This window comes from Mobula birostris, chromosome 2, assembly GCF_030028105.1.
Source record: "Mobula birostris isolate sMobBir1 chromosome 2, sMobBir1.hap1, whole genome shotgun sequence".
Lineage (NCBI taxonomy): Eukaryota > Metazoa > Chordata > Chondrichthyes > Myliobatiformes > Myliobatidae > Mobula > Mobula birostris.
In genome coordinates this window covers 41662596-41688332 of record NC_092371.1, presented here as the reverse complement: position 1 = coordinate 41688332, position 25737 = coordinate 41662596, and the positions used below count along the sequence as shown (strand labels likewise).

General features: G+C 39.4%; 1 protein-coding gene across 1 annotated transcript in view; it reads right to left on the bottom strand.

The window, feature by feature from the left end:
- Window positions 1-25737, bottom strand: part of dpm1 (dolichyl-phosphate mannosyltransferase subunit 1, catalytic) — a 65074-nt gene that overhangs the window by 21159 nt on the left and 18178 nt on the right. Inside the window, exon 2 of the mRNA XM_072239963.1 lies at window positions 1634-1733. Coding sequence (XP_072096064.1) covers window positions 1634-1733 — 100 coding nt within the window. The remainder of the gene's footprint in view (window positions 1-1633; window positions 1734-25737) is intronic.

Genomic DNA, 25737 nt, shown 5'->3' with positions numbered 1-25737 from the left:
TTGACACAATGTTTTGTAGATTAGCTCAGAAAATCTTACTTCAATACAATTTAAATTTTAAAAAATGAGACAGTAAAATATGAAAATAGTTGTGGGGGCTGAATACTTTTTTAAAGCACTGTATTTGCAGGCATTTTTAACCTTTTCATGCTTCACTCTGAGATTCCATGCTGTTATAAGACCACTATCATCCCAGTACCAAAGAGAAACAAGGTAACCTGCCTTAATGATTGTCACCTGGTAGTTCTGGCATCCACCAACATGAAGTGCTTTGAGAGGCTGGTTATGGCACGTAACAACTCCAGCCTCCCAGTTAACTTTGATGCACTGCAATTTGCCCACCACTGAAGCAGGTCTATGGAAAATGTCATCTCTCTGGCCTAACACTCATCTCTGGAGCATCTGAAAAGTAAAGCGTCTTAGAAACAAGATTTAACTCTGTTTCAAACCATCAAACAACATGAGGATGTGGATCACAGACAGACCAAACACTCACAAGGAGAGATCCTGAGTCTAGGATTCAGAAAATAAAGGGAAGCCACAAGTCCCAGGCATGGATACTTTCTTTGCTAATCAAAACCAAAACTATCCAGTGCAAGAGCTGCCGTTTACTATTAAATGTTAGTTGCCACTGGGTTTACATACTTTCTAGATTTAACTGATTTGATTTCCTTATTACATAGCCTTTTATCAGAATCTTTCTTCAAAATTGCAAACTGGTGGCATTTAAAAAAATTATTTCTCAATTAGTTACACTTGTGGAATTCATTGACACAAACAGCTGTGGAAGCAGAGGTTGATAGGTTTTTTATAAATAGGGATGTTAAAGGTTTTGGGGAGAAGGCAGGTGACTGGGCTGAAAAAGGTAATGATGATAGAATGGTAGAGCAGACCCGATGGGATGAATGGCCCAATTCTGTTCCCATATATTTAGTCTGTCGAGACTAATCACCTCATGTCTTCACTTCTTATACACTGTCTTTGCATTTAAGAGTTTGAATAAAGTTTTGACTATTAGTGTGACTTTTATATAAATGTAACTTTGGCACAACTAAGGAAAAAGTAACAATTTCTTTGCAGTAATCCTGGATTTGGTAAGCCAGCAGTTCTATCTGGTGTTGTAGACAGTCCCCATTTGCAGATGCTTATGATTCATTACTGAAGAACTTACCAGTTAAACTAACATAAGGAAAAGGATTTGATTTTGCATAATGAATGAACAGTTTTTTTTAAAAAAATAGTATTTGACATATTTTGGCTATAAAATCAACTTTTGATTTTAGCTGTGGTTTGGGGTTTAGAGAATTATAAATAACTGCAAATAGGGAACAACTCCAACACCATAAAAGCACCAAATGGAACTACTGTAGATTGATAGCCTTGAATGGCTCAGTAGCTTTGTTAAATTCCTTTGATACTTATGTCATTACTTCCATAATATGACATTTCTACTTCCGATAAGTGATATCCTTATCAAATATCTCTGTAAAGCTGTCTACCAATGCCAAATAATAGGATGTTCTGTTCTTGTAACTTTGCCACAATTTTAGTCCCTTACCAACTGTCAGAGGAAACTCTTAGAGGTTAAAGTCCTAGAAATTAAAGGATTGTACATTCCCACCCAAATACTTACAATTTTATCAGATCCATAAATCTGCTCCAACTGCTTGGCAGCCTCAAGTGTTCCATCAGGGCTTCCGTCATCAATTATTATAATTTCATAGTCAAAACCACTGCAAAGCAGAATAAAGCATCACCATTATAGATTTCACGGCAAATAAATTCAACTTCTATCATTCAGCCAGAGGAAGTGAATTTTTCCAAGCACTGAAAATCTGTGTTCTTCCTTGTCATGTATGCTTATCAAGTCAAATTCCCATTTTATAAAGTGTGAGTTAGGAGATTATTGGAGCTTACTACCCAGAGTGCAGCAACTGCAACAAATCACCTGCATAAAGTTCCAATGATAGGTATTTTCTGCTATTTTCCCTTTTTGGCATTTTCTGGGCCAAGTGAAGTAGAAATATTGTACTTACGACAGGTTAGACGACATTTGTCTTGGGCTCCCTCAACTTGAAAATAAATCCTTCTACACCACCCCCATTAACTGGTTAAAAATAAGTATCTGCCCAGATTTTTTTTGAACTGATGGTTGAATTTACAGCTTGCTTTGCCACAAACGAACTCAATCTATGGCAAATCAGCATTGTCACCTCTTAAGATATTTCAAATTTAAAGTTCTATGAAAATCAAAATACATTCTTCTTCAAAAGTGTTAAACTGCAATAATTGTATTTTCCAATTTTATAACAGATACAACTTTAAAATTAATTCTAAAAAAATTTAGAACTCCTGATCATAAAAATCTGTTATAGCTAAAAAGTTGTACTCCTTCCTAAAAGGCTGAAGAAAAAAAAAGAAAAAAAATATTACAACCACCTTAACTCATTTTTATATTTTCTATCTAGATCCCTGCCTTTTTGATAATCTCAAATGAATACTGCATAACACACTCTAAACCCTGGAGCAAAGAAACAAAGACGCCAGAAATTCAAAACAAAAACAAAGAGTGCTGACAGCCCTCAAACAGCATTAGTGGGAGAAGAACAGTCTACATTTCAGGTCAACATCCTTCTCCAGAACTGGAAAAGTGTGAAAACAAGCATGTTAAGCTGCAGTGTAAACAGCAGGAATGTCTATGATATAGCACAAATCAAAGTTGTTACTATAATAATAACTTTATAAACCACTGTTTGAGACAAATAGAAAAAACACCTGGAGAGAGAAATCAAAGTGGTTACCCAAAATTGTTACATTCAATACCAAGTCCCAAGAGCTGCAGCCTAACCAGGCAGGAAATGAGGTCCTGGTCCTCATGTTTACATGGGCACCACTGAATAATGTAGGAAGTCAAGAACAATCCAGTTCAGTGCACGTGTGTGAGATGGAAAATTAAAGCTGGAGAAGCAGGAGATTCTGCAGGTGCTGGAAATCTAGAGCAACATGCACAACACATTGGGGGAGTTTGGCAGGTCAGCCAGCATCTATGCAGGGCAATAAGCAGTTGACATTTTGGGCCAAACCCCCATTATGAGGACTGAAAAGGAAGAGAACAGAAGCCAGAGTAAAAAGGAGCATAAACTGGCAGGAAAAGGGGAGCCCAGGTGAGAGGGGGAAGGTAGGTAGGTGGGGGGGGGGGAATGAAAGGGAATGATGTGAGAAGCTGGGAAATGATAGGTGGAAGAGACTAAGAGCTGAAGGAGGAGGAGGAATTTGCTAGAAGAGAACAATAAACCATAGAATAAAAGGAAGGAGTTGCTGGCCAGGTCTTGAGAAGTGGGGGGGGGGGGGGGGGAAGGGTGGGAAGAGGAATGAAGGGCCACAGAAATGAGACAAAACAATGGGAAGCGGTTACTGGCAATAAGGAAAATGATGTTGATGCTATCAGGTTAGAGACAATAGAATATGAGGTCTTGTTCCTCCAACCTGCATCTTGCCCCAACATGGCAGTAGAGGAGTCTGTGGGCAGACATGCTAGTGTGGGAATGGGAAGTAGATTTAAAATGGGTGATGACAGGGAGTTCCTGACTGTTGTGGTGGATGGAACAAAAATGCTCAATTAATTGATCCCCCAATCTACAGAGGGTTTCCCTGATGTGGAGAAGGCCACATCAGAAGCATCACATGCAATAAATAGTACCAACAGGTCAAAGTGCCACCTCATCTGGAAGGACAGTTTGGGGTCCTAAATAGTGGTGAAGGAGGTGGTGTATGGGGCACTTGTAGCACTTAGGGAGTGTGGAGGAACAAGTGGACAAAAAATTTGCAGAGAGAGTGATAATTACATAAAGCCAGAGAGGGGGTTGGGAAAAATGTTCCTAGTGGTGGAGGGATCCCATTGGAAACAACAGAAGCTGTGGAGAATGATGTGTTGAATGCAGGGGCTTATGGAGAGGTACACAAGGACAGGGTGAGGTCAAAAGGAGTCCTATCCCTGTTATATTTGGGGAGGTGTGATGGGGTAAGGGCAGATGTATGAGAAATGGAGATGCAGTTGAGGGCAGCATTGATACTGGAAAGGGAAATACCATTTTCTGAAAAAAAAGAGGACATCTCGGACATCCTGGAATGGAAAGCCTCTTCCCAAAAACAGATGTGGCGGAGGTGGAAGAAGCGAAAGAAGGGAATAGCATTCTTACAAGTGCCAGCATGGGAAGTGGTGTAATCAAGATAACTGCGAGTCTGTGGGAGAATTAACATGCCAGGTTTCTGGAAGCTCAAACTGAAGAGAACGTTCAGCATAGGATGAAAGTGGGGATCCATATAATCCATTATCCCATTATTTGAAAATCCCAGTTGTTCAGCATCTAGCTCACTAGGTACAGATATGCCCACTCACTTTAAACACATGGTTTTCCTTGCTCCTTTTAAACTTAGAATTCACCAGAAAATTTTATTATATTGGTGTCATATTTGTTAATTAAAAGGGTACAAGTATTTCACAGCTTATGAATCCCAAAAGTATATACAGCCCATACATACGAATGAGCATTTGGGAGACCAGATGGATGGACTTAACGGCTGCATGGGGTTTTGCTACTCCCTGTTTGAGTGCGTGGTCCATGCTATTTGCGTGGTTCAGATGTGAAAATGAATTTTGTAAGAATGAAGAAATATGCACTGCACACTATTTGACATCACTACACAGGTACAATGGCCATCATTCCCAATGGCTTGTGATAAATGAAGCAAACTCTCAAATGTGCATAACTGAACACAAGTGATCCAACTGCATCATGCAAAACTGATTTTGTCAACTTCTTTTGTATTCACAGCTAATTTCTAGCCCACCATCTTTACCAATACAGCTTTACTTTCTTTTGACCCCTCTTTTACTTTTAAATGCTACTGAAAACTTTTAGAAGTATCATTAGAATCCAAACACACTTCAGTGACATTTAAACTTAATTCTCTCTATGAAGTAACTTTTAAAATATTCTATCATTTACACAGAAGCATTTTAACATGGAATTCTCAAGTTTCATAAATTGGTTTGTTCTCTATGAGTAGTAACCCTAGAATATCTAGAAAAGTTTTAGTCAGAACACCAGAACAACAGTTGAAGGTAAGGCATAGTACTATACATTCAATTTCAGAAAATTGTTTTGGTTTCTCTATACATAAGATGTGCTAAAACAGAGGCTGATGATTAATAAGAGCAAGTAGTATGCAATCCATGCCTTGATACCAGTTGTCAAAAGTTCTATCAAACTGTGTGCGCCACTCATTTTAAAGCAGAGCTTATCTGTCAAGTTAGGTAGGCCTTTTCAGGTAAGTTCATTTGAGAGGACTCAACCTTGTCTATTGCTGAGGTTTCAGAGGCACTGAAAGTCACTCAGTTGGGTTTTCCTTTACGTAGCTGCCTTAAGTGTTTGCTCCCAGTTTCCAGACTCATTGCTGCCTACATCCCCAGGGTACTTGATATATAGAATTAATCTGTCCTCCATCTGCATTTACCTTTCTCAGGCTCCTTCACACTGATTGCCAACTTCTGACCATCATCCCTGCACCCTCTCTCTGATTAGCACCCTCCCAAGCCAAACCCCTCAGAATTTCTACTGTATTATGCACCCAAATGCCCAAAACTCCCAATTGTATCCCTGATTGCAACACAGACTGATTTTTACTTCTTTGTTTATTTTCTCTGGAATTACCTTGAATACCTTGGACTACTTTATGTTTATCATTTTAAAGCTACCCCCTTTATCCTATCCATATTTCCCTACTAACTCCGCAAAACAAAACTACCATTTTCTCATTTTCCCAATTTTGATGAGTCTTTGAAAGTTACCTTTCCACAAATGCTTCCTGATTTGTGGATTATTTATAGTACCTTCTTTTTTTAAAATCCTGAATAACCAGTTAGGCAAACTACTGTTCAGTTCTCATCAAGAACAAGCACAACCACAATCTTGTTCTTCATCCTACCTATCTGACAATATCTGTGAAGATGAGCTCTTCTACCCTGTATACACTATTTCAGAAAACAATAATCACAGGGAAGGGACAAAAGGATAAAATATAGCAGCTAATCTGAATTACCTCCCAGTATGTTCCTATTTATAATATGATGTTTGCAGATGACAAAATAGCAATCAGTGGATAACTGGGTGAGCAGTATGATGTTGGTATCTGGGAAAAAATATCTAATGACTATAATCAATTTATTTGTAATGAGAATAATATAGCTGCAAAAAATTACAAATGCAAAATTGCAGTCAATGACATAAATGTGTTAGGCAGTAAATCCAAATCACTTTGTAAATGTATTTTGTATTCAGATTGTTTGTCTCCCTCATTATATAATCACATGACCAATGTAACAGAAACTAACCAATAGGCAAGAGCACAACTGATTTGCAAACATTATTCATTTAAAATTAAACATTACTGCTTTGAAATTTCTCCCTCCAATTTTAGATCCTTCATTTTCTGGCTCAGATTGCAAACTGTCATCTTGCCAAGATATGGCTAATTTTGCTTTGTAACCAAAGACTGGAAAGCTCTTCAGTGTTTCTACACTTTCTACCCTTTAATTTTTCCATCCAGAATCACTGTATGCTGAAACAGGACCCACATACTTTCTGAACAGACCTCACCTACCTGGCATATCTGCAGATACTTCACCATGCTCTAAGCCCTGAAGACCGCTTCCCACATGGCCACACAGCAAAACACACAACAATGGCAGCAATGAAAGAAGGCTAAAATAGTAAAAAAAAAGAGAGCTTGCTTTTTCAACACAAGTGCTGGTGGAAAAACCAGAGGCCAAGAGGAAGGTATTATGTGCAGGGGAGAGAAGTGGTGGCAGATCCTCCAAGCAATCAATTAGAAAGAAGTGGCAGGAGATACCCAACATACTTATCACCTACAATAATCCCCCAAAATCTGGAGCAATTAGACATTTCATGATCTGGCAATAAACAAAGAAATAAGATAGCTCTACAACCATTAAATACTGTTCCTTCATGACACTTGGATATAAACAAATACATGAACAAATAGTCCTCCTACTCTGCTCTGCCAATCTTTAGAATCATGTCCAATTTTCTATCTCATCAGCATTCTCTTAAACTATCACTATATCCCTTAATTTTATTCCTATTCAGAAATCTTATCACTCTCTGTTTTGAAAGAACTGAATGATTGTCTTTACTGTTATCCCAGGTAGAGATAATTACACATATTTAATTCTGCATGAAGACATTTCTCCTCACTCAATTCTGAATGACCTACCTCTTTTTTTGAGACCATGAGCCCTGATTCTGTACTCCTTAGCCCTTTAAGTTTCAATGTGATCTTGTCTTGTACTTCTAAGCTCTAGTGAACACAGAACTGATCTACCCAATCTTAACCAAGAGAAAATCTGCAGACGCTGGAAATCCAAGCAACACACACAATATACTGGAGGAACTCAGCAGGCCAGGCAGCATCTATGGAAAAAAGTACAGTCAATGTTTTGAGCTGAGACCCTTCGACGCAATCTACCCAATCATTCCTTACACTGAAAACCCTGGAATGTCCCTATCGCAAATACTTTTTTTAAAAAAAAGATAAGAAACCAAAACAAAACATAAATCAGAAGGTGCAGTTTCATCTAGATGCATTAGAATTGCAGTAATCTACTTTACTCTCATGCTCAAATCCTCTCATCACAAATGTTAAAAAAACATTTGTTTCCTTAATTAATTACTGCATCGAAACATGACTTTCTGTGATACACGTACAAAGACACACATTGAAAATGAACATTACCCCAAATTTTCATTTAAAAATACTTTGTACAAGAAAGTGAATTTCACATTTTCCACATTATATTGCATTTGCCACATGCTTACACACTCACTCAAGTTCATCCATATCTCATTGAAGCTTGTACATCCTTCTCCCTGTTCACAGTCCCCCAAGATCTGTATGATCGGAAAACTTGAAAATACGACATCTGGTCCCCTCAGCCAAATCATTAATAAGAATTATGAACATCTGAGCCACAACCACTAACTCCACTAGTCATAGCTTACCAATGTGAAAAAGTGCAGTTTGTTCCCACTTTTTACTTTCTGGCTGGTAACCAATTCTTAGACTAGTCACTATATTTTAATCTCAATTCTGCCTTCCAACCTTCTTGACCGGTTTCCTATTACTCCACATACACTCACCTCCTTCCCTTTCTTTGAAACTTGCTTTCATCCCAACTTGATACTCTAGCTCCTCAACTACACTGATCACGAAAGAAAAGGTTACTCAATGCCTTTGAATTCTTCCATCCAAGTAAAAGTAGTGAGAAAGAGTCCATCCACACAAAGGAGACCCTACCAAGATTAATAGCTAACTATAGTGGTGGAAACTATCCTAAGAATGATGTGCCAACATGGCCCAAACATCATGTACATCTGTTGCCATTCATGTACATCTGCCTTCATTAGCAAAACTTCAAACTGATTATTACAGGCAACACATACAAAATGCTGGAGGAATAATCACAAACTGCTTATTGCAACCACTTTGAATTGATCAACAATTATGTTTGGGCTACAGGATTACTGTGAACATGTTTTGTCACAGCTCATGTGTGGTGTTTGCAAGATACTGGCAAATGTTGCCCCTTTTCCTTCCACTTAAGGAGGGGACAGAAGAGGCAGCAAGGCACAGTGGAGGAAGGGGAGATATTGAAAGGGGCACAAGCAGATGAATGCAGGAGACACTGGAGACAGGGTGGTGTAATAAGGACAAGAATTTGATGGTAAACACAGTTCGTCATTGCACTTGATATTTCCAGCATACATGTGGGTAGAAAGTTAGACTAGATGGACACAATTGTCAAAACAAGGCTGATACAAATACAAACTGAGATGGCATTATGTGCTGTCAGGTCTGCCTGACTGAATGCAGGAGGTTGTGAGAGGAATAATCTCTATGCTTTTCAGGAGATTATACAGAGTCAAGATGCCAGTACTCTACCTCCTTTCTTGAGGCATAAATACTTTTTTTTAAAGCACTTGTTCTTCAAGAAAACCTTAACAGGGATCCCTTTTCACACTGACTCCAAGTCATGTTACAACTACTGTGCAAGCATAGGCAGGAGTCACACAAAGTCTGTCTGTATAATCTAATTTTGACCCAGCTACATACAGTATATCAGAATCAGGTTGATCATCTCTGACTTATATGACATGAAATTTGTTGCTTTGGAGAAGAACAATGCAAAGGCATAAAAATTACTATAAACTACAAAATAAATAATAGCGTTAAAAAAAGGAATAATGAGGTAGTGTTCATGGACCATTCAGAAATCTGATGCCAGAGGGAAAGAAGCTGTTCACAAGACATTGAGTGTCTGTCTTCAGGCCCCTGTACCTCCTCCACGATGGTGGTAATGAGGAAAGAGTGCGTCCCAGATGGTGAGGATCCTCAGTGATGGATGCACCTTCTTGAAGCATCACTTCTTGAATATGTCCTCAATGGAGAGCAATGTTGTGCCTGTGATGGAGCTGGCCAAGTCTATACCCCTCTGCAGCCTCTTGCGATCTTATGCATCAGAGCCTTCATACCAGGCTGCAATGCCAACAGTCAGAATACTTTCTGCTGTATCACCAGAGAAATTTACATACGTCTATGTCCAATTGGTAGAGCTTCAAACCAGCAGGGAGTGGGTTTCATGTTCCCATAGAAATGAAAAATGCACCTTGAGGGACATGCTGTATGTCAACAGATCATTCTCCTGCATAAGCAGAGAGGATTATCCAGGCAGATCACTCCTACAAAAAACATATGGAAGCTTATCTGTTGGAATAAGAATATTCCCCTACTCACATCTCATAATCATAAGCACTGTCCAGTCACAATTGTATAGAGGGCTCCTTTAGAGAAGAATGAAGACAGAAAAGGACCAGATACCTGGCCCTATCATCTGCTAGCAAGTTCTGCAGAATCTAAAAGGTCCCCTCAAAAGGGCATCAGTTCTCCTGTCACTTTTGCTTCTCAGGCAGCACACTCACTCAAACCCAGAGCTAACAATGCTACTTCAATTGACGCTACACAGCAGTCAGAGGCTGGGCTGTCTAAGGCAAGAGCATTTTGTGAGTTACAAAGGAAATCTGCATAGACTCAAAGTGAAAGGAGTCAGCTATTGTATATAATGCTGCAGTGCTGTAACATCTAGGTTCACTTATAAGGTTAACATACATGCAGGGTTTTTAAGTTTTAGAAAATATATTACACTCCATTTATGTTTGGTGTCATTTCCTATCATAACAGAGATGTGAGCTGGTCAGCATTGCTGAAATGGACTCTCATTTTGTGAAAATAACATTCTTAATGGTGCAGAAATATATCATACCAGGGCTATGGCATTGCAATGCCTGAATAAGTACAAAGTTAATTCTGATTGAAATTTGTTTCCTCTGACATATGAAAACCTTGTAAATGCTGGCCTCAACAATTATAAATGCATACCACTGCTGCCATGTTGTCTGGCCATTATTGTCTAAGATGCTTGATGCCAAATTGATTACAGCGTTGTAGTTCATCTCCCTTGCTTGTTCTGCTTCTGAGAGAGGGATTTCTAAAGCTGTCAGAAAATAAGACAGACTTCAGAAAACAAGGACATTCATTTACAACCAAATTGAGGAGGAATTTCTTTAGACATAGGGTGGCGAATCTATGGAATTCATTGCCACAGACAGCTATGGAGGCCAAGTCATTGGGTATATCTAGGTTCTTGATTCGTAAGGATGTCAAAGGTTATGGGGAGAAGGCAGGGAATGGGGTTGAGAGGGATAATAAATCAGCCACGATGGAATGGCGGAGCAGACTCAGTGGACTAAATGGCCTAAATTTTTCTCCTATGTCTTATGATCTTATGGAAAATGTGACCCCCCTCTAGATCCTTAACATTTTATAAAGATGAAATAGAACAGAGTGGAGGAATCTTGAGTCAAAAATAATGGTTTCTGAAGGAAATCATTGAAAACACCAAAGCCTGCAAAGAGACAGTTTATAAGAGGGCAGTATGTGATGCCGAAGACTGTGAAGCAGCCTTTTTCTGAGAAAGACACATCTTTGTGTGCTGCGCTTATACTTCTGATTCACTCTACCTGGCCAGTGATAACCACAGCAAAGCCTGCACTAACAGGTTGTCAACTGCAATGTCACTACTAAGATTCCACAAATTATAAATGCTGGAAAAGCATGTGTGCCAATTGTGGTACAGTCAAGGTATTCTGAAAGATGACTGTGCAAGTTCTAAAGGCATCGATCAAATATCCCAGTTTCACAGCAGTATCTCTTTTAAAACAATAAAATCTCACAATATGCTCCTGGGTTCAACTGTGAGTATTCACGGAAGGACCCTTTTATTCAATTTATGCCAGTAATAAGAGAAAATAAATACCATACACTGAAAATATCATTGAGAGTATGTGTATGATTTTAGGGAAACATTTTATCACGATTGAGTAAATATAGCTGCAAGTGCACAGTCCAATTTTAAGATGGGCAAGAGCTCAACAGGAAATAATTACAGCTGTACATTATTAAAATATAAGCTGAAGTGGCTTATGTGTGTGACTTGCAGATGCTAGGTGCTCCATTTTCTAGGCTGGTGTTCAGTTTTAGTCAATGCTTCCACCAACTTTGCAATCAAAGTTCTTCATGTAGAAATATCCATTTTGAAGATGCTATACTCAAAAGGTAGTTATCCCTCAAGTCACTCAAAATTCACTTAACCAATCTTTGCTATACCAAAGGACTTTATTAATTCACTGCAGTGAAGGGTGGGAATATATTTAGAATCTGGCTTTCAAACTCAAGTCCATGAAAGCCAGTAACATTTAACGGTATTTTTAATAGGCAGAAGGCTGTGAAGTAAATATTTTAAATGGGTGATAAAAACAAAGAGCTCTCTTTGAGCATCTGCATTGATCCACTGGGCAGCAACAAAATTAAATGAATGGCATGTTAATCTTGGCTAGTCAAAACAAGTACATTTGATTTTGATTAACTGCATTCTTATTAAGAGAAGATTGACTAGCTTCTGCATCCTTTTCTTACCATTCACAGCAAGCAGTATCCTGGTGAAAAATGAGATTTTACTGTAGAAGCCATTTATGGATTTTTACATAGAGAATGGATTTTTTAAATGAACCTAACCCTTTCATTAACTCAGGGAATCCCATATATTAAATAAAGAAAAGTGTAATTGAACCATTTTTTCATCAACACTTTTAAATTTATGTCCACAGCTGTGCACAATTTCAATTCAACTTTTATTAGAGCAGAGCACTGCATTTTATTAAAAAAATAACACAATGGATTCTGGTTAACTGGGACACATCAAGATCAGCACATTTTGGTCCCTTTAAACAGCTGTCCCAATTAGCCGAAGTATGATGTAAATAGTTAAAGAGGTATATGAAACAAAGATAAACTGAGTATCAAATTATGTATTTGAATGAAATATAAAACAAATTAGTACACTACCAATACTGCTTCAGTACAATTAAACTGTACATTAGTTCCTAATAGTAATCAGAGGAATTTATCCAATGCACACAATAAACAAAATTATCGCACTTAGTGCATATGACTTCATACAATGCTATCGATGAGCATCCGCCAAATCTTAATTTTCATTCTAACATTCAAGCATTCAAGATGATTGTCGATATCTTCAAATTCTTCACATCTCCTAACTTGTTGAAATAGTGAATTTGTCTCATTTTCACTCCTGACCATTTTCTGTCATCTCCAAGCCTGAATGCTTGAAAACGCACTGAGCAGAACAGTTCTGAATTGTTTTACTGCTTATTCCTCACTAACTATCAGTGACAAAAAAACACTGCTTTTTGAATGCAAATACATGCAAATGATGCAATTTAAAAACGGATCACTTGAAGAATGGTGTAGCTTCTAATGACCGAGACTAACTCCAGTTAGAATTTGTTTGGCAACAGTCTCCTGCCCCAGTTAAGCAGCATAGTGTCCCAAATAAATGAAGGGAATCCTGGTAATTTTCTTGATTAGTTTTTGTTCTTTAAGAATTGTCCCAAATAAGTGGCTTCCCCAATTAACCGGAATCCACTGTATTAACGTTCATGCTAAAATACTCCTGATCGAAACAGGCTAAAAGCAGTCAAATTCCATAGTTTGCTTCTCTATGTGGTTCTAATGATGTTTGCCTTTAGCATCTTATGTTTTTCGTGTGCCCACATTCGTGAATTCCCATTTCTATCTGTGTTGCTAGCCAACTTGTGATGCAAAGAGTATTGAGCCCAGCAGAAAAACTTGTAACCAATAAAGGAAAATGCATGTTACTTTTCAGAAAGTAAAAGTATAGGTTTGAAGGCACCATTTCATACTTCAAGTTCTAGTAACCACAGGCAGCAAAACTAGAGTTTGTAGATTTTGTCAGATTCTAACTTCCTGCGACAACATGATATACTTGCTTCAACTCAGACAAACTGATTTTCAAATTCCTCAGGTAGTATACATTTTTATGGGGCGGAGGGGTGGTGTACAATTTCTAATGTAGGTTTTTAGCATATGTTAGCAACATAACAAATAAAGCTCATAAAATTGAGTGATCCACCAGACTCTTGCTAAAACATGCCTTTTGGTAACCAGCCAAATGACTTGTACACCATACAAATAGCTTAGTTAAATAGAACCATAATTTAACAAAGAAAAATTTAGTGAAACCAATAAGGTACCTAAGATGCAAGATCAAGTAATTATTCAGTACATTATTATCCCATCAAATCTGCACACATGGGGCAAGGCAGAGTCATCTGCGTGCCCACTGTTCTCCAAGTGAGGAACTCTGGAGCACATCCTCAGCGGCTGCGCAAGGGCACTTGGTGAAGGACGGTACCGATGGAGGCATGATCAAGTCCTGAAGACCATCGCCAAAGCCGTCAGTGCAGGAGTTGAGTGGGCGAAGCAGTCCCGACCCTCCAAGCAGACCATTGCCTTTGTCAGAGCTGGGGAGCAGCCAATACCCACCAAAAGAACATCTGCAGGCATTCTGACCTCTGCAAGTGACTGGCAGCTGTTGGTGGACCTCGAAGGACAGCTGAAGTTCCCCAACCATATCGCAGCCACCACCCTGCGACCAGACATTGTCCTTATGTCGCAGTCTACTAAGCAAGTGGTGCTGCTGGAGCTGACAGTCCCATGGGAAGATCGTTTGGAAGAGGCCTTTGAAGGGAAGCTCTCCAAGTACGCAGGACTAGTCAGCAACTGTCAGCAGGCTGGATGGAGAGCGAGGTGTCTCCCAGTGGAGGTTGGTTGTAGGGGATTCGCAGCCTGTTCCTTAGTTAGAGCCTTCAGCATTTTGGGCATCGAGGGAGTGAGGAAGAGGAGAGCCATCCGCAGTACCACCGATGCGGCAGAGAGGGCCTCAAGATGGCTGTGGCTCAAAAGAGGGGAGCCATGGAGTCATTCGTAGCTAGCCATCTGGACACAAGCTGGGGTCTGATCAGCCCCAGCTGGGTCACCTGGAGGAGGTTGTATGATGTTGAAAGACCCGAAACACCCGATAATTCCAGGAACATCACTGAAGATGTGTCCACAGCAATATTATGAGTCTGTTTCAGAAATGCCAAATTAATAAATCATGTTTCTTTTTAGAAAATACTGGAAATATTTAGCAGGTCAGGCCACATCTCTGGAAATAGAAACGGTTAATGTTTCAGGTCAAAGATCCTTTGTCAGAAAGTGATAAATTCTGATGAAGGGTTTCTGACCTAAGATGTTAACCCTGTTTCTTTTCTTACAGGTGCAGCCTGGCCTGCTGAGTATTTACATCCTTTGCTGTTTTTTTAAAAAGTTTCAAGGACCTATATTTTTTAACTTAAGTTCCTTTTCAGTTTTTAATAAAGCGCATGTCAGAGATAATTCAGAAACATTGACTTCAGGTGTAAACTTCTGCTACAGTTACTTTGAACTCTCGTTCATTGTAGCACAATTGTATAGATCCCTCATAATTTATCTTGATACATTCTATGAAACAACTTAAGTGTTACATGAAACACAACTGTTGGTGTAACCTAAGTAGGGAAAGAGAGTTCAATGTACTGTATTTGCTGGCACTCCTGCAAAGCAGGCTACTAACATTATGATCTCATTTAAAGATGTATGAAGTATGTAAAGTGTCAGGAACTTTGTAATTAACAACACTGAGCTGACACCTCTTAAAACAAAATTACAACTGAAAACCTACCCAAGTTATCAAAATTTAGCAATAACTTCAGTTTTAGGGTTCACATTCCATTCTTCAGTATCACTGATCATTCAATACATGACACAACACACAAAAAAGCTCACAATATGAACAGAGTTAAAAGTTTAAACATCGTAGATTAAGCTGATGTGTGTTTTTTCAGATATCTGAATTCTGCATATGATTGAGAAAATATCGGCTCAAAAATGAACTTGGAGCACTGCCATTTGAGAACATGAATAAAGTTTTGGAATTCACACTAATTAAAATGGAATAGAATTAGAAGGAAGGTACAATGTGAAAATACCATAGTAACAATAAGTGCATTTTCAAATTCAATTCACTGTACTATGTTGTGATGGTAACCAGAATTTGGAGCTGCTGCAATTCATTGCCTGCAGGCTATATTTCTAAAAGTGTGAGGTGGATCTTCCGGCAAGCGCCATACTGCCAGTATAAGCCACGTGCCAGTGCTGCTTTTATACCATTTACAGTTCCACCTTTTTCTCTGGCAAACCGCCAAAGCATACTAGTAGCTAAGATTATACCTTTTAATATCATTGCTGGTGGTTATTTCTACCATTTCAGCTTTTACATTTATACAATGAAATTAGGTGGGGGACAATGAAGAAACTGCAGGGCAAACTTTGGGTAGGAGATTGGTGGAGGTAGCAACAAAAGGGAGCATGAGTCAAAAATAAATTGCATGGATTCCCCTGTATGTTCCCAGAGGTCTTTACTTTATCTGTACCTGAGCTTTCCAGATTCAAAGGAAGGAACCACGGTATGTTCTTCCTTTTGGAAGACACTTGAAATAAAATTCCCATAAGAACGTTGCTAGTCAAAGGTTTCAAAGGTACATTCAATGTCAGAGAAATGTATTCAATATACATCCTGAAATGTTTTTCCTTCGCGACCATCCATGAAAACAGATGAGTGCCCCAAAGAATAAATGACAGTTAAATGTTAGAACCCCAAAGTCCCCCCCAGCTCTCCTCCCTACTGCACACAAACAGCAGCAAGCAACTAACCCCCTCCCCCATCAGCAAAAGCATCGGAACCGGCCACCAAGCACTCAAATGTGAGCAAAGCAACAGCAAAGACACAGACTTACAGTTACCCCAAAGACTACGCGTTCACCCGGTATTTGACATACCACAGATTCTCTCTCTCCCTATATAAAGGAGAAAGAGATGTCTCTGTTTCACAAATACATGTCTCCACAAGTATTACAGAATCTCATCTCACTGAAGGTCCATTGAGCCCATACTGCCTACGTGAAAAAGCAACTCAATACTTATTTTCCAGTCCTAAAGATTATTCCTCTTAAAATATACAGACATTTCCTGCATCCAACATTCTTTCCAACAACGGTTTTCAAATTAGAACTCCATTGTGTAACCAAAGTTTCCTTTGCCAATTCTTAAAATTGTTCTCTCTGGTTATTATGTCTTTCACCAGTTCCAAGATTCTCCTCAGCTATTCCGCTACAGGTACTGATAATTTGAACATTGTAGCGGTGTGCTACACACAGCGCTAAAATAACCACACGTAGTCGGTAAGTTAGAGTTGCAATGAAAGAGATTTATTCAAACTTTGCAGCCTGCTTTAAAGCCTTCCTGTTCCCGCCCTCCCTGGGCGGGACTGCTGTGGGGAATGCATATTCCCAGACCCTTTCCGCGCGTGGGATTTTCCCCCTGCTGGTGAAGATGGCCTGGCGCCCTTTTCGGGGCCAGCCTCTCTGCCTGCACGCGCTGTTTTGTGAGCCGGTTCGTGTGTGCTAGAAAGTGGGTTGCCACAACATCTCTGCTAAATCTTTCCTTAGACATACCGTATGTGGCCCACACATTCCAGATTCTTTCATCTCTCCTCAATTCCTTCATCCATCTTCCTGGCTAATCCCCCATGCACCATTTTCAAAGCAACCAAGTCAAAATTTTGCAATATAAAATTATTATTTCTGTAAGAGGACCCATCAACATTCATGATAGATGTGGAAAAGGTGCTAAAGGTGTACACAGCTCCAGAAAATCTTGGGATGTAACTGGTCTTTTCTGCAAGATGATTTAATATTGTCAGTCTAATCCAATAAATTTGAAAAATTAATGAAATTTGACACTGCACTTTAAGCAAGAAAACATTCATTAACTCTGTATTCTTCCTTCAAATTCAATCTTCCAAACTGAATCACTTCACACTTATCCAGGCTAAACTCCAACTGAATTTGAAGATTTGATTGATCCAGTATTATATTTCAAAGCAACAGATAACATTCAACTCTTTACATCAGTAAAATAGTTAAACAAACTAGGATTGGAAGTTGAATTGCCGTCCACTTAATTAAAGGCAAGATTTACTTTTGCTTTAGCCTAATTAAGAATAAACTTAAATTGTTCTTTATGAGTGACTTGGATGAGGAAGTAGAAGGTCAAATTACCAAGTTTGCAGATGACAAAGGTTGGTGGAGTTGTGGATAATGTAGAAGGCTGTTCTCGGTTACAACGGGACAATGCCAGGATACAGAGCTGGGCTGAGAAGCATTAAATGGAACTCAACCTGTAAAAGTGTAAAGTGATTCACCTTGGAGGATTGAATTTGAAGAATACAGAGTTAATGGCAGGATTCTTAGCAGTGTGGAGGAACATTAGGATCTTGGGGTCCATGTGCACAGATACCTCAAAGTTACTGTGCAAGTTGATAGGGTTGTTATGAAGGCATATGATGTGTTGGCCTTCATGAGTTGGGGCACTGAGTTCTGGAACTGTGAGGTGATGATGTAGCTCGATGAATGCTGGTTAGACCACACTTGGAGTTTTGTATTCAGTTCTCTTCATCTCATTATTGGAAGGATATGAAAGCATTGGAGAGGGTGCAGAGGAGGTTTACCAGGAAGGTGTCTGGATTAGAGAGCATGTCTTATGAAGAGAGGTTGAACGAGCTAGGGGATTTCATCTTTGGAGCAAAGGAGATTGAGAGTTGATTGATAGAGGTATACAAGATGATAAGAGAAGCAAATTGAGTGGATAGACAGAGACATTTTCCCAGGGCAGAAAAGGATAATATGGATGGCATAAATTTAAGGTGACTGGAAAAAAGTATGGAGAGGAGGGGTGAGAACATCAAGGCAAGTTTTTAAAAACACAGAGCGATGAGTGCATGGAATACCCTGTCAGGGTGGTTGTAAAGGCAGATACATTAACAACATTTAAATAAACTCTTAGGCATGTGGCTGATAGAAAAATGGATCAGCATAGAGGGCTGACGGTCCTGATCTGTGCTATAATGTTTTAAATTCAAATGAATTCAAAATGCCACTTCCTAAATTTAAATTCATCTCCATGAGAAATATTCAGCCCCCAAAATTGAGAGCACCCCCCAGCTGAAGGCAATTTAGAAAATGTGACTTTCAGCAATATCCCATACTGTTGAGGAAAAGTGAGGAGCAATTTCGATAAGTAAAGAAATCTGTGATACAACAATGCAATTTCCCATCCTTCCTACTCCATATATACTTGAGAAACATGAAGTGAATCCTGTTTTTGTATTGTGGATGAGATCCTTCAAAAACAATTTTGCAAACAGGTTCCCACTTGAAAGTAGCTAGTCCCATAGAAAACATCAACAACTGTGTGCAGAATAAAATTCCTGAGACTGTATTTCTTTATTACACTGAAAACATCTTCACTGTTGATACACCACACACTTTTAACAAGTTTCACTAACAAAATCTGCTCAGGAGAGGACAATAAAATAAGCAGCTGTAATAATTTGAGTAGAAATAAATGATGAATAAACGAACTATTGATTAGTTCAATTGACCCCTTTACCATGATAAGTTACAAGTTCAAACTTCAAAGCTCAAGGTACTTTATTATCAAAGTTGCTGGTGAACGTCGACTGTACCTCTTCCTAGGGATGCTGCCTGGCCTGCTGCGTTCACCAGCAACTTTTATGTGTGTTGCTTGAAATTCCAGCATCTGCAGATTTCCTCGTATTTACTTTATTATCAAAGTATGTTTACTATATACAACCTTGAGATTCATCTACTTACAGACAGCCACAGAATACCAATGCTAAGATTGATGCTTTATTAATGAGAGTGGCTGTGTAGCATCACAAGAAAAAAAAAGTAATTGTACTTTTCTATCTCCTGCTCAGTGGGAGAAGGAAAAAGAGAATGTCTAGGGGTGAGTGAGTGGGGAGGTGGAGGAGGGTTAGGGTCCTTGATAATGTTAGCTGCTTTCGCAAATCACCAGAAAGTGTTGACAGAGTCAATGGAGGGGAGGCTGGTTATAGAACCAGGTGTCACAATCTTAGAACTCAAGGGACAATATTTATGACTCTTTGGCCATAGAGTAGCAAATCTGTGAAATTCTTTAGCTCCAAAGGCTGTAGAAGCCAAGCAGCTGAATATATTTGAGAAGTACATGGAAAACTTTCTCGACACAACAGACATTAAAGGGTATAGAAAGGGAGTGAGAATACTGAATCAGGCATGATTGTTTTCAATGGCAGAACAGACTGAAAAGGCCGAATAGCCAATTCCTTCTCTGATTTTTCTATTTGTCTGTCACTTACATTTACAAACATTTAGCTATTGAGATTAGTTAAATTGAAGTTAAAAATCTGTCCCGAGCCTTATAGGCTCACCAGGCCGGTGATTATGCTGGTTTCCGTGGCATGAAGCGACTGAGAGTACGAGACTCCGATAAAGTTTAATCTCAAGATTCCTGTAAACAATGGATTCAGTACTGACTATGTCTGTGACTGCAGTGTGTTTGAATAACGTCTCACAGCTGCTTTCTTTGGAGAAGATAAGGGTTAAAGTTCGCCCAGATCTACATAGATGTCTCTGGGCTTTTCACACCTTTTGATTTTGACAAAAAGCAATACCTGATGGAAATTAGACAGAACATTCCTTTCTTAATTAAAGCATAAATTTGACGGATGTTCTTACCTTTGTAATTAAATTGTGGCTCCAGCAAACCAGGTAGGATATTCTTTTCTTTAATTAAGGTGGCTGGAGTGTCTAACAAATTGATTGTACTTCTGTATCAATTGTCCATTGACTTGACCAGAATAGTTATCAAACTGATTGTTCTTTTGTATCGGTGGCCTTATAACTTCTGACAATTCCAACATCAGGCAGTGAACTTGCAGAACCGCCAGGGAGATTAGAAAGGTTTTTTCCCTGATGTCGGGTCCAAGTTCACTCGCCGGCTCAGCTCGAAGGAATAAACGGGTGAAAAGATAAGTAACAATCTTTTTGTGCTCTCGTCATTTGATCTAGCAAAGTTACGTTTACAACTCCCCTCCGGATAGGATGCTAGTCTATCGCAAGGTTAACCTCCAGCATTTTTGCCAGGACCCATTCTCAGCTGGGTGGACTGGATTGAGATTAGATAATGAATGAAACTAAAAACATAACACACAGGTAAACATTTAAAATCGACAATATCAATCAACATTTAAAAAAATTATCTTTTTGAGAACTTTATAATCTCCAATAAAACCAACAGGGTCATGACATCTGAAGATGGCTGACCTGGCTCGAGATCCAAAAGATAATTCCTTATAGTGCCTTGAACTTGGCTTGGTAGAGTCCAGGAGAGAAATGAATTCTTCATTCAGTAAGCCCAGGACATCTATGTTTGACAGCTTAAGTAAAAGCAAAATCCTGAATTTTGCCTCCATTTAAGCAGGCAATTTCCATTTGTTCGGTTTGGCCGTGCTGGCATCTATCACTTGGCCATTGCACTGCACATTGCAGAAGACTCTTTTTCATGTATTACTAAAAATTATTGCTTTGAGTGAAAAGCAATAGTTAGTTCTTTGCCATATCATTCCATTAAGCTTAATTAGTTTGGCAACCCCTGATTCAAATTTTGATGGAAAAACTTTGACTTAAGAGTTGCAGCTCAAAAAAATGGTAACATTTATAATTTTAAAAATACAAAATATAATTCAACATTCTGATCGTCCATCTACTATGTGATAACAGTGTTTGCAGCAAAGGTAAATGGTGCATAAATCAACCTAAACTTGCTGAAAATTGCACAACACATTGACAGCATTCTGAGCCACTCTTTTTCTTATTTTAAAGGTCTGCAAATTTTATTTTCCTAATAGTGTTTTATCCTCCTTACGTAATGTATCTGGCCTTTTTTTTGTTAAACCCACTTCCCAACATTCACTATATTGAGGTGACCTATTGCTTTTTTCTGATCCACTAGAAGATTGTCAGAGATGATTATACGACACTGAGCATTTCTGGCATGCTGATGATTCAACTGTGCCAAAAATCTTTAATAAGCTATAATAATAAACTAAAATAGTGAGTCAGGCACTTGATTTGGACACAACAAAGCTGTACCAAACTGATTACTGAAATGGCCAGATTGTCATACAATTTAACATTACAAAGTCCATTTTACTGATAACTATATTCTTAAATCTACTTTGAGATGAGTCAGCATCTTCATTTTTTCACTACTCCCCTTACGTAAACATGTTCCTTTCAGAACATAACTCTTATTGAGTAAGATTACATACAATTTGACATACTGGTGCATCTCATCTTTTAGCCAACACCCCAAACATCTCCATCATAACTCTTGGGTATGTACAGTTAAAATAAGCGTAAAGACCTACCATACATGCCCAGTTACATCACATTACCACCAAGCCAAAGGACTAGCAAACACATAATCATTCTTAAAAAAAACAAATCCACACCAGCATTTCAATTTCAGTTCATCCACCTGTCGGATGGAAAGAATTGAATATCTATAGCACAGTTGAGCAGATTGAAACCAGGTAATTGGAAAATATCAGAGTGCTGGGGGGAGGGGAGATTGCTGTTCAAAGATATCACAGATATAAGGAAGGAAGGGTCTGGACTCAGAGAGAAAGAATGAAGTCAATATAGGAAGAAATACATCCTGCAGGACTTGAGCTGGCTGAAACAATAAGTCTGCTGGAACAGTCCTGCTTTTGAATATTATAAGATAGAAGCAGCTCTGCAGAACTGGGAGACTACAAAGCTGAGAGCTCTGGAGAGAAAATCTAAGGAAATGAGATCTGTAACTATCTGGCAGCTAATGGCCAGATTCGGTGATGCAGCCATGATCCAGAGAGAGAGGTAAGGAAGTAAGTGTTTGAGAGCTAACATCTGGGATTTGTGAGATAATATCAGCTTGTCTGACCACAACTCCATCCCATTCTTTGGTTCTGCTGGCAATACTAGTGTTGGTTTTTTTGTGAAAGTAGTGTTGTGTTCAGAAGGGAACATGTTTGAGTTGGTGGAGTGGGGGAAAATGAAGGTACTGAATGTTGCATCAGTAGTTTACAATGAATAGATCTTGAAACGGTAAGAGGTCAGAGTAATCAGGAATTCAGGAAATGGAAAGAATCGCTATCTGAAGTGAAGACCACTGATCCAAAAAAAAGTGTACAGAGGTGGAGGGAGCAGTTGAAATACTCACATCAGACTCAGAATTCACTTAGATGGGTTGGACCAAGGTGGAAGTCTCTACTGAGGACTGATCCCTTGGGCTTGGTGGGTGGAGGGGGAGTTGGGAATGATTAGAAGGAACTGTTAAAGCTGTAAGGGACTGGGACTGGAGGAAAAGATGGGGCAGAGGAAAGTTAAGGGAAGAAAGTTCAGAACTAATTTGGAATTTAAGAGCTATTGGAGATTGCAGTTCAGTAATTATGGCTGATTATATGAACAGACTAGCTCTGTAAGAAAATAATTGGCTGAGAGTGTTACAGATGGTTTGGAAAAACATATTTCGCATGTCCAGAACACATAAAAATGTTTAAAGATTCATACACAGGCATAAAAGAACACCACACTCCATATATGTAAGCCAATAGGCTTACTCTCTCTTATTTGCCTATATTCCAATGAATAAAGTCCCAATCTGATCAACCTTTCCACATAATTCAATTCTTCATGAACTGTTCTAAGCTAAGCAGGTGCACGGCTGCGCAATAACTGAAATGCGCCAGTACACATAGCATTTGATGCCGTGCAGCTGCAATTTTCTTTTATATAATGCTACCACAATTTTGAAATTACGATAAAAATTTTGAAATGTTAATAGAAATGTGAAATACCCTGTAATTTTGCGTTAATGAATATAACCCATAAATTTTCTAAATAATAAATGTACCATAACCTTTACTTTGAAACATTTTAAGAGCTTTAACATATTTACATCGTCAGATGTTTCAAGTTACAACACGATTATAAATTGTAACAATAAACAGAGAATGGAAGTCGGTAGCCCAATGTTAATAAACTGCTGGCCCCCGAATGCCAACGCTGTAATACACATATTACAAATAAAAGCATGTAAGAGTGCTGCGGTGTTCAAGCCATGTAAAAATTTCCTGTGTAGTCCGTGCAGCTGTAAAATAAATAAGAGAGGAATCTGCGCCCTCGTTTCCCACGAATGTCATCATAAACCAACACCTTGTACAGCTACAACAGCCCAAGGTCTGTACTCAGTGACCAGCCTGTCTACCTTTGATGCCACTTTCAGGGACCCATGTACTTGTACTCCTTAGTCCCTGTGTTCTATAACACTCCCCGAGCTCCCACCATTCACTGTAAAAGTCCTACACTGATTTGTACATTGCCTTGTATATTCTCATCTGACATAGAGAAAAATAACAATTAGTCTGTGAGCCAGGATCCCAAGTTTGGGCCAGAGGTACCATCTGGGGGGAATAATTCTTATAGTGATTTTTGGCGAGGTATACACCCCTAGTGCTAGAAAATTTGTGATAGCATTGCAGCGGTGGTAGCTAGCATGGTAACCTCCATGCTATAAGAACCATGATCCCATGGTGCTTTGCCTATGATGAGATGAATTATGCCAGGTACCTGTCCCCTTACTTTGCTCAGACGATGAACTTCCCAGAGAAGAATCCTTCTGTGTATGAGGCCTTCAAGTCAGGCCAATTCTCAGTGCAGCTGTCAAGTAACAACCCCTCTGGGCAGATCCCTGTGGACCAGGCTATTGAAGCCACAGAGAGCAAAGACACACAGACTCCTGGAGGCACATCATGGTTCAGCCTGAATGCTGGAGCTATCAAGCGTTACTATATAACAGCTGAGCACCGCAGTGCATTCGGGGGACAGTTAAGGGAGATGGTGCAAGGCGACAAGTCAAAGCTTTGTCATGCGGAGTTATAGAGGCCAAGAATCCAGAAAGATGAGGAAGCCATTTCAGCAATGGTTAGCCTCATACATGAATGGGTCAACCCATTTGCAGAGAAGCGGGATCTCATTAGCATCTCTACGGCAAAGGCAGCCCCCAAGGATATTGCCTCCAACCTGAAGAAGGCATAAGAGATTGGTGAGCAATGCTATGCAACCTTTAAGGATGAGAGACTAGAGGAAGGCCCACCAGCAAAGAAATTCCATGACCCAATGAAAACCAACAAGCCGAAAACATTCAGTGATATGTGTAACAAGAGAGAAGTGAAATCAAATGGGAAGGCGATCATCTTGAAAGCAGACAGGTCTTTGTTTGGACGCATCATAGTGATGGCACAAGGGTGCAGTCTACGTATGGAGAATATCCTTTCTTATCCCCTTGGACCATTGCCCGGGGCCCTGTCCACACCAGAAAGATTGCTGAGAAAGACAAATAAAGCTACTTTAGCCACAACCTTGCAGAAAAATGTAGCAGTAGAAGAGTAACTCCCAGGAAACTCTGTTACTGTGGTTGATGGAATGAACTTGGTCCAAAGAGTGAAAGGCGATCAAGTTACTTTCAGAGATGTTGCCACAACAATTCTGGGTATGGCTCTAAGGGAAGGCAGTCGGAGCAGCAGAATAGATGTTGTGTTCGACACATACAAGGAGAACTCTATCAAGAATAGTGAAGGATCTCTACGGGGTGAAGAGACTGGTCATGAGTTGCAAGGTATCACAGACACACAGATGGTGAGGCAGTGGAGGAGCTTCCTCACCGAAGTCAGTAACAAAAATAGTCTCAGTAGCTTCATAGTCCATGAATGGAGGAAGGCGAAGTACAGAGCAAAGCTACAGGAGAAGATTCTATATGCAACTGTGAATGACAAATGTTACAGAATCACATCTCAAGACAGTGAGGAGGTGTCAGCTCTTCAGTGTCAACAAGAAGTAGATGGCCGCCTACTTCTCCATGCTTCCCATGCCACAAGAGATGGATACCAATCTGTTGTGATCTGCTCAGAAGACACAGATGTCTTTATCATGTCTTTAACATTTTGTGACAAGATTGAGGCCCCATGGTTCCAGGAGTATGGCACTAGAACCCATACAAGGCTTGTAGACATCAGGAAGGTTGCTGCCACTGTTGGCATAGAGGTTTGCAGGGCTCTCATTGTGTTGCACGCATATACAGGATGTGACACTGTAAGCACTTCTGCAGGCAAAGGGAAAACAAGTGCCCTAAAAC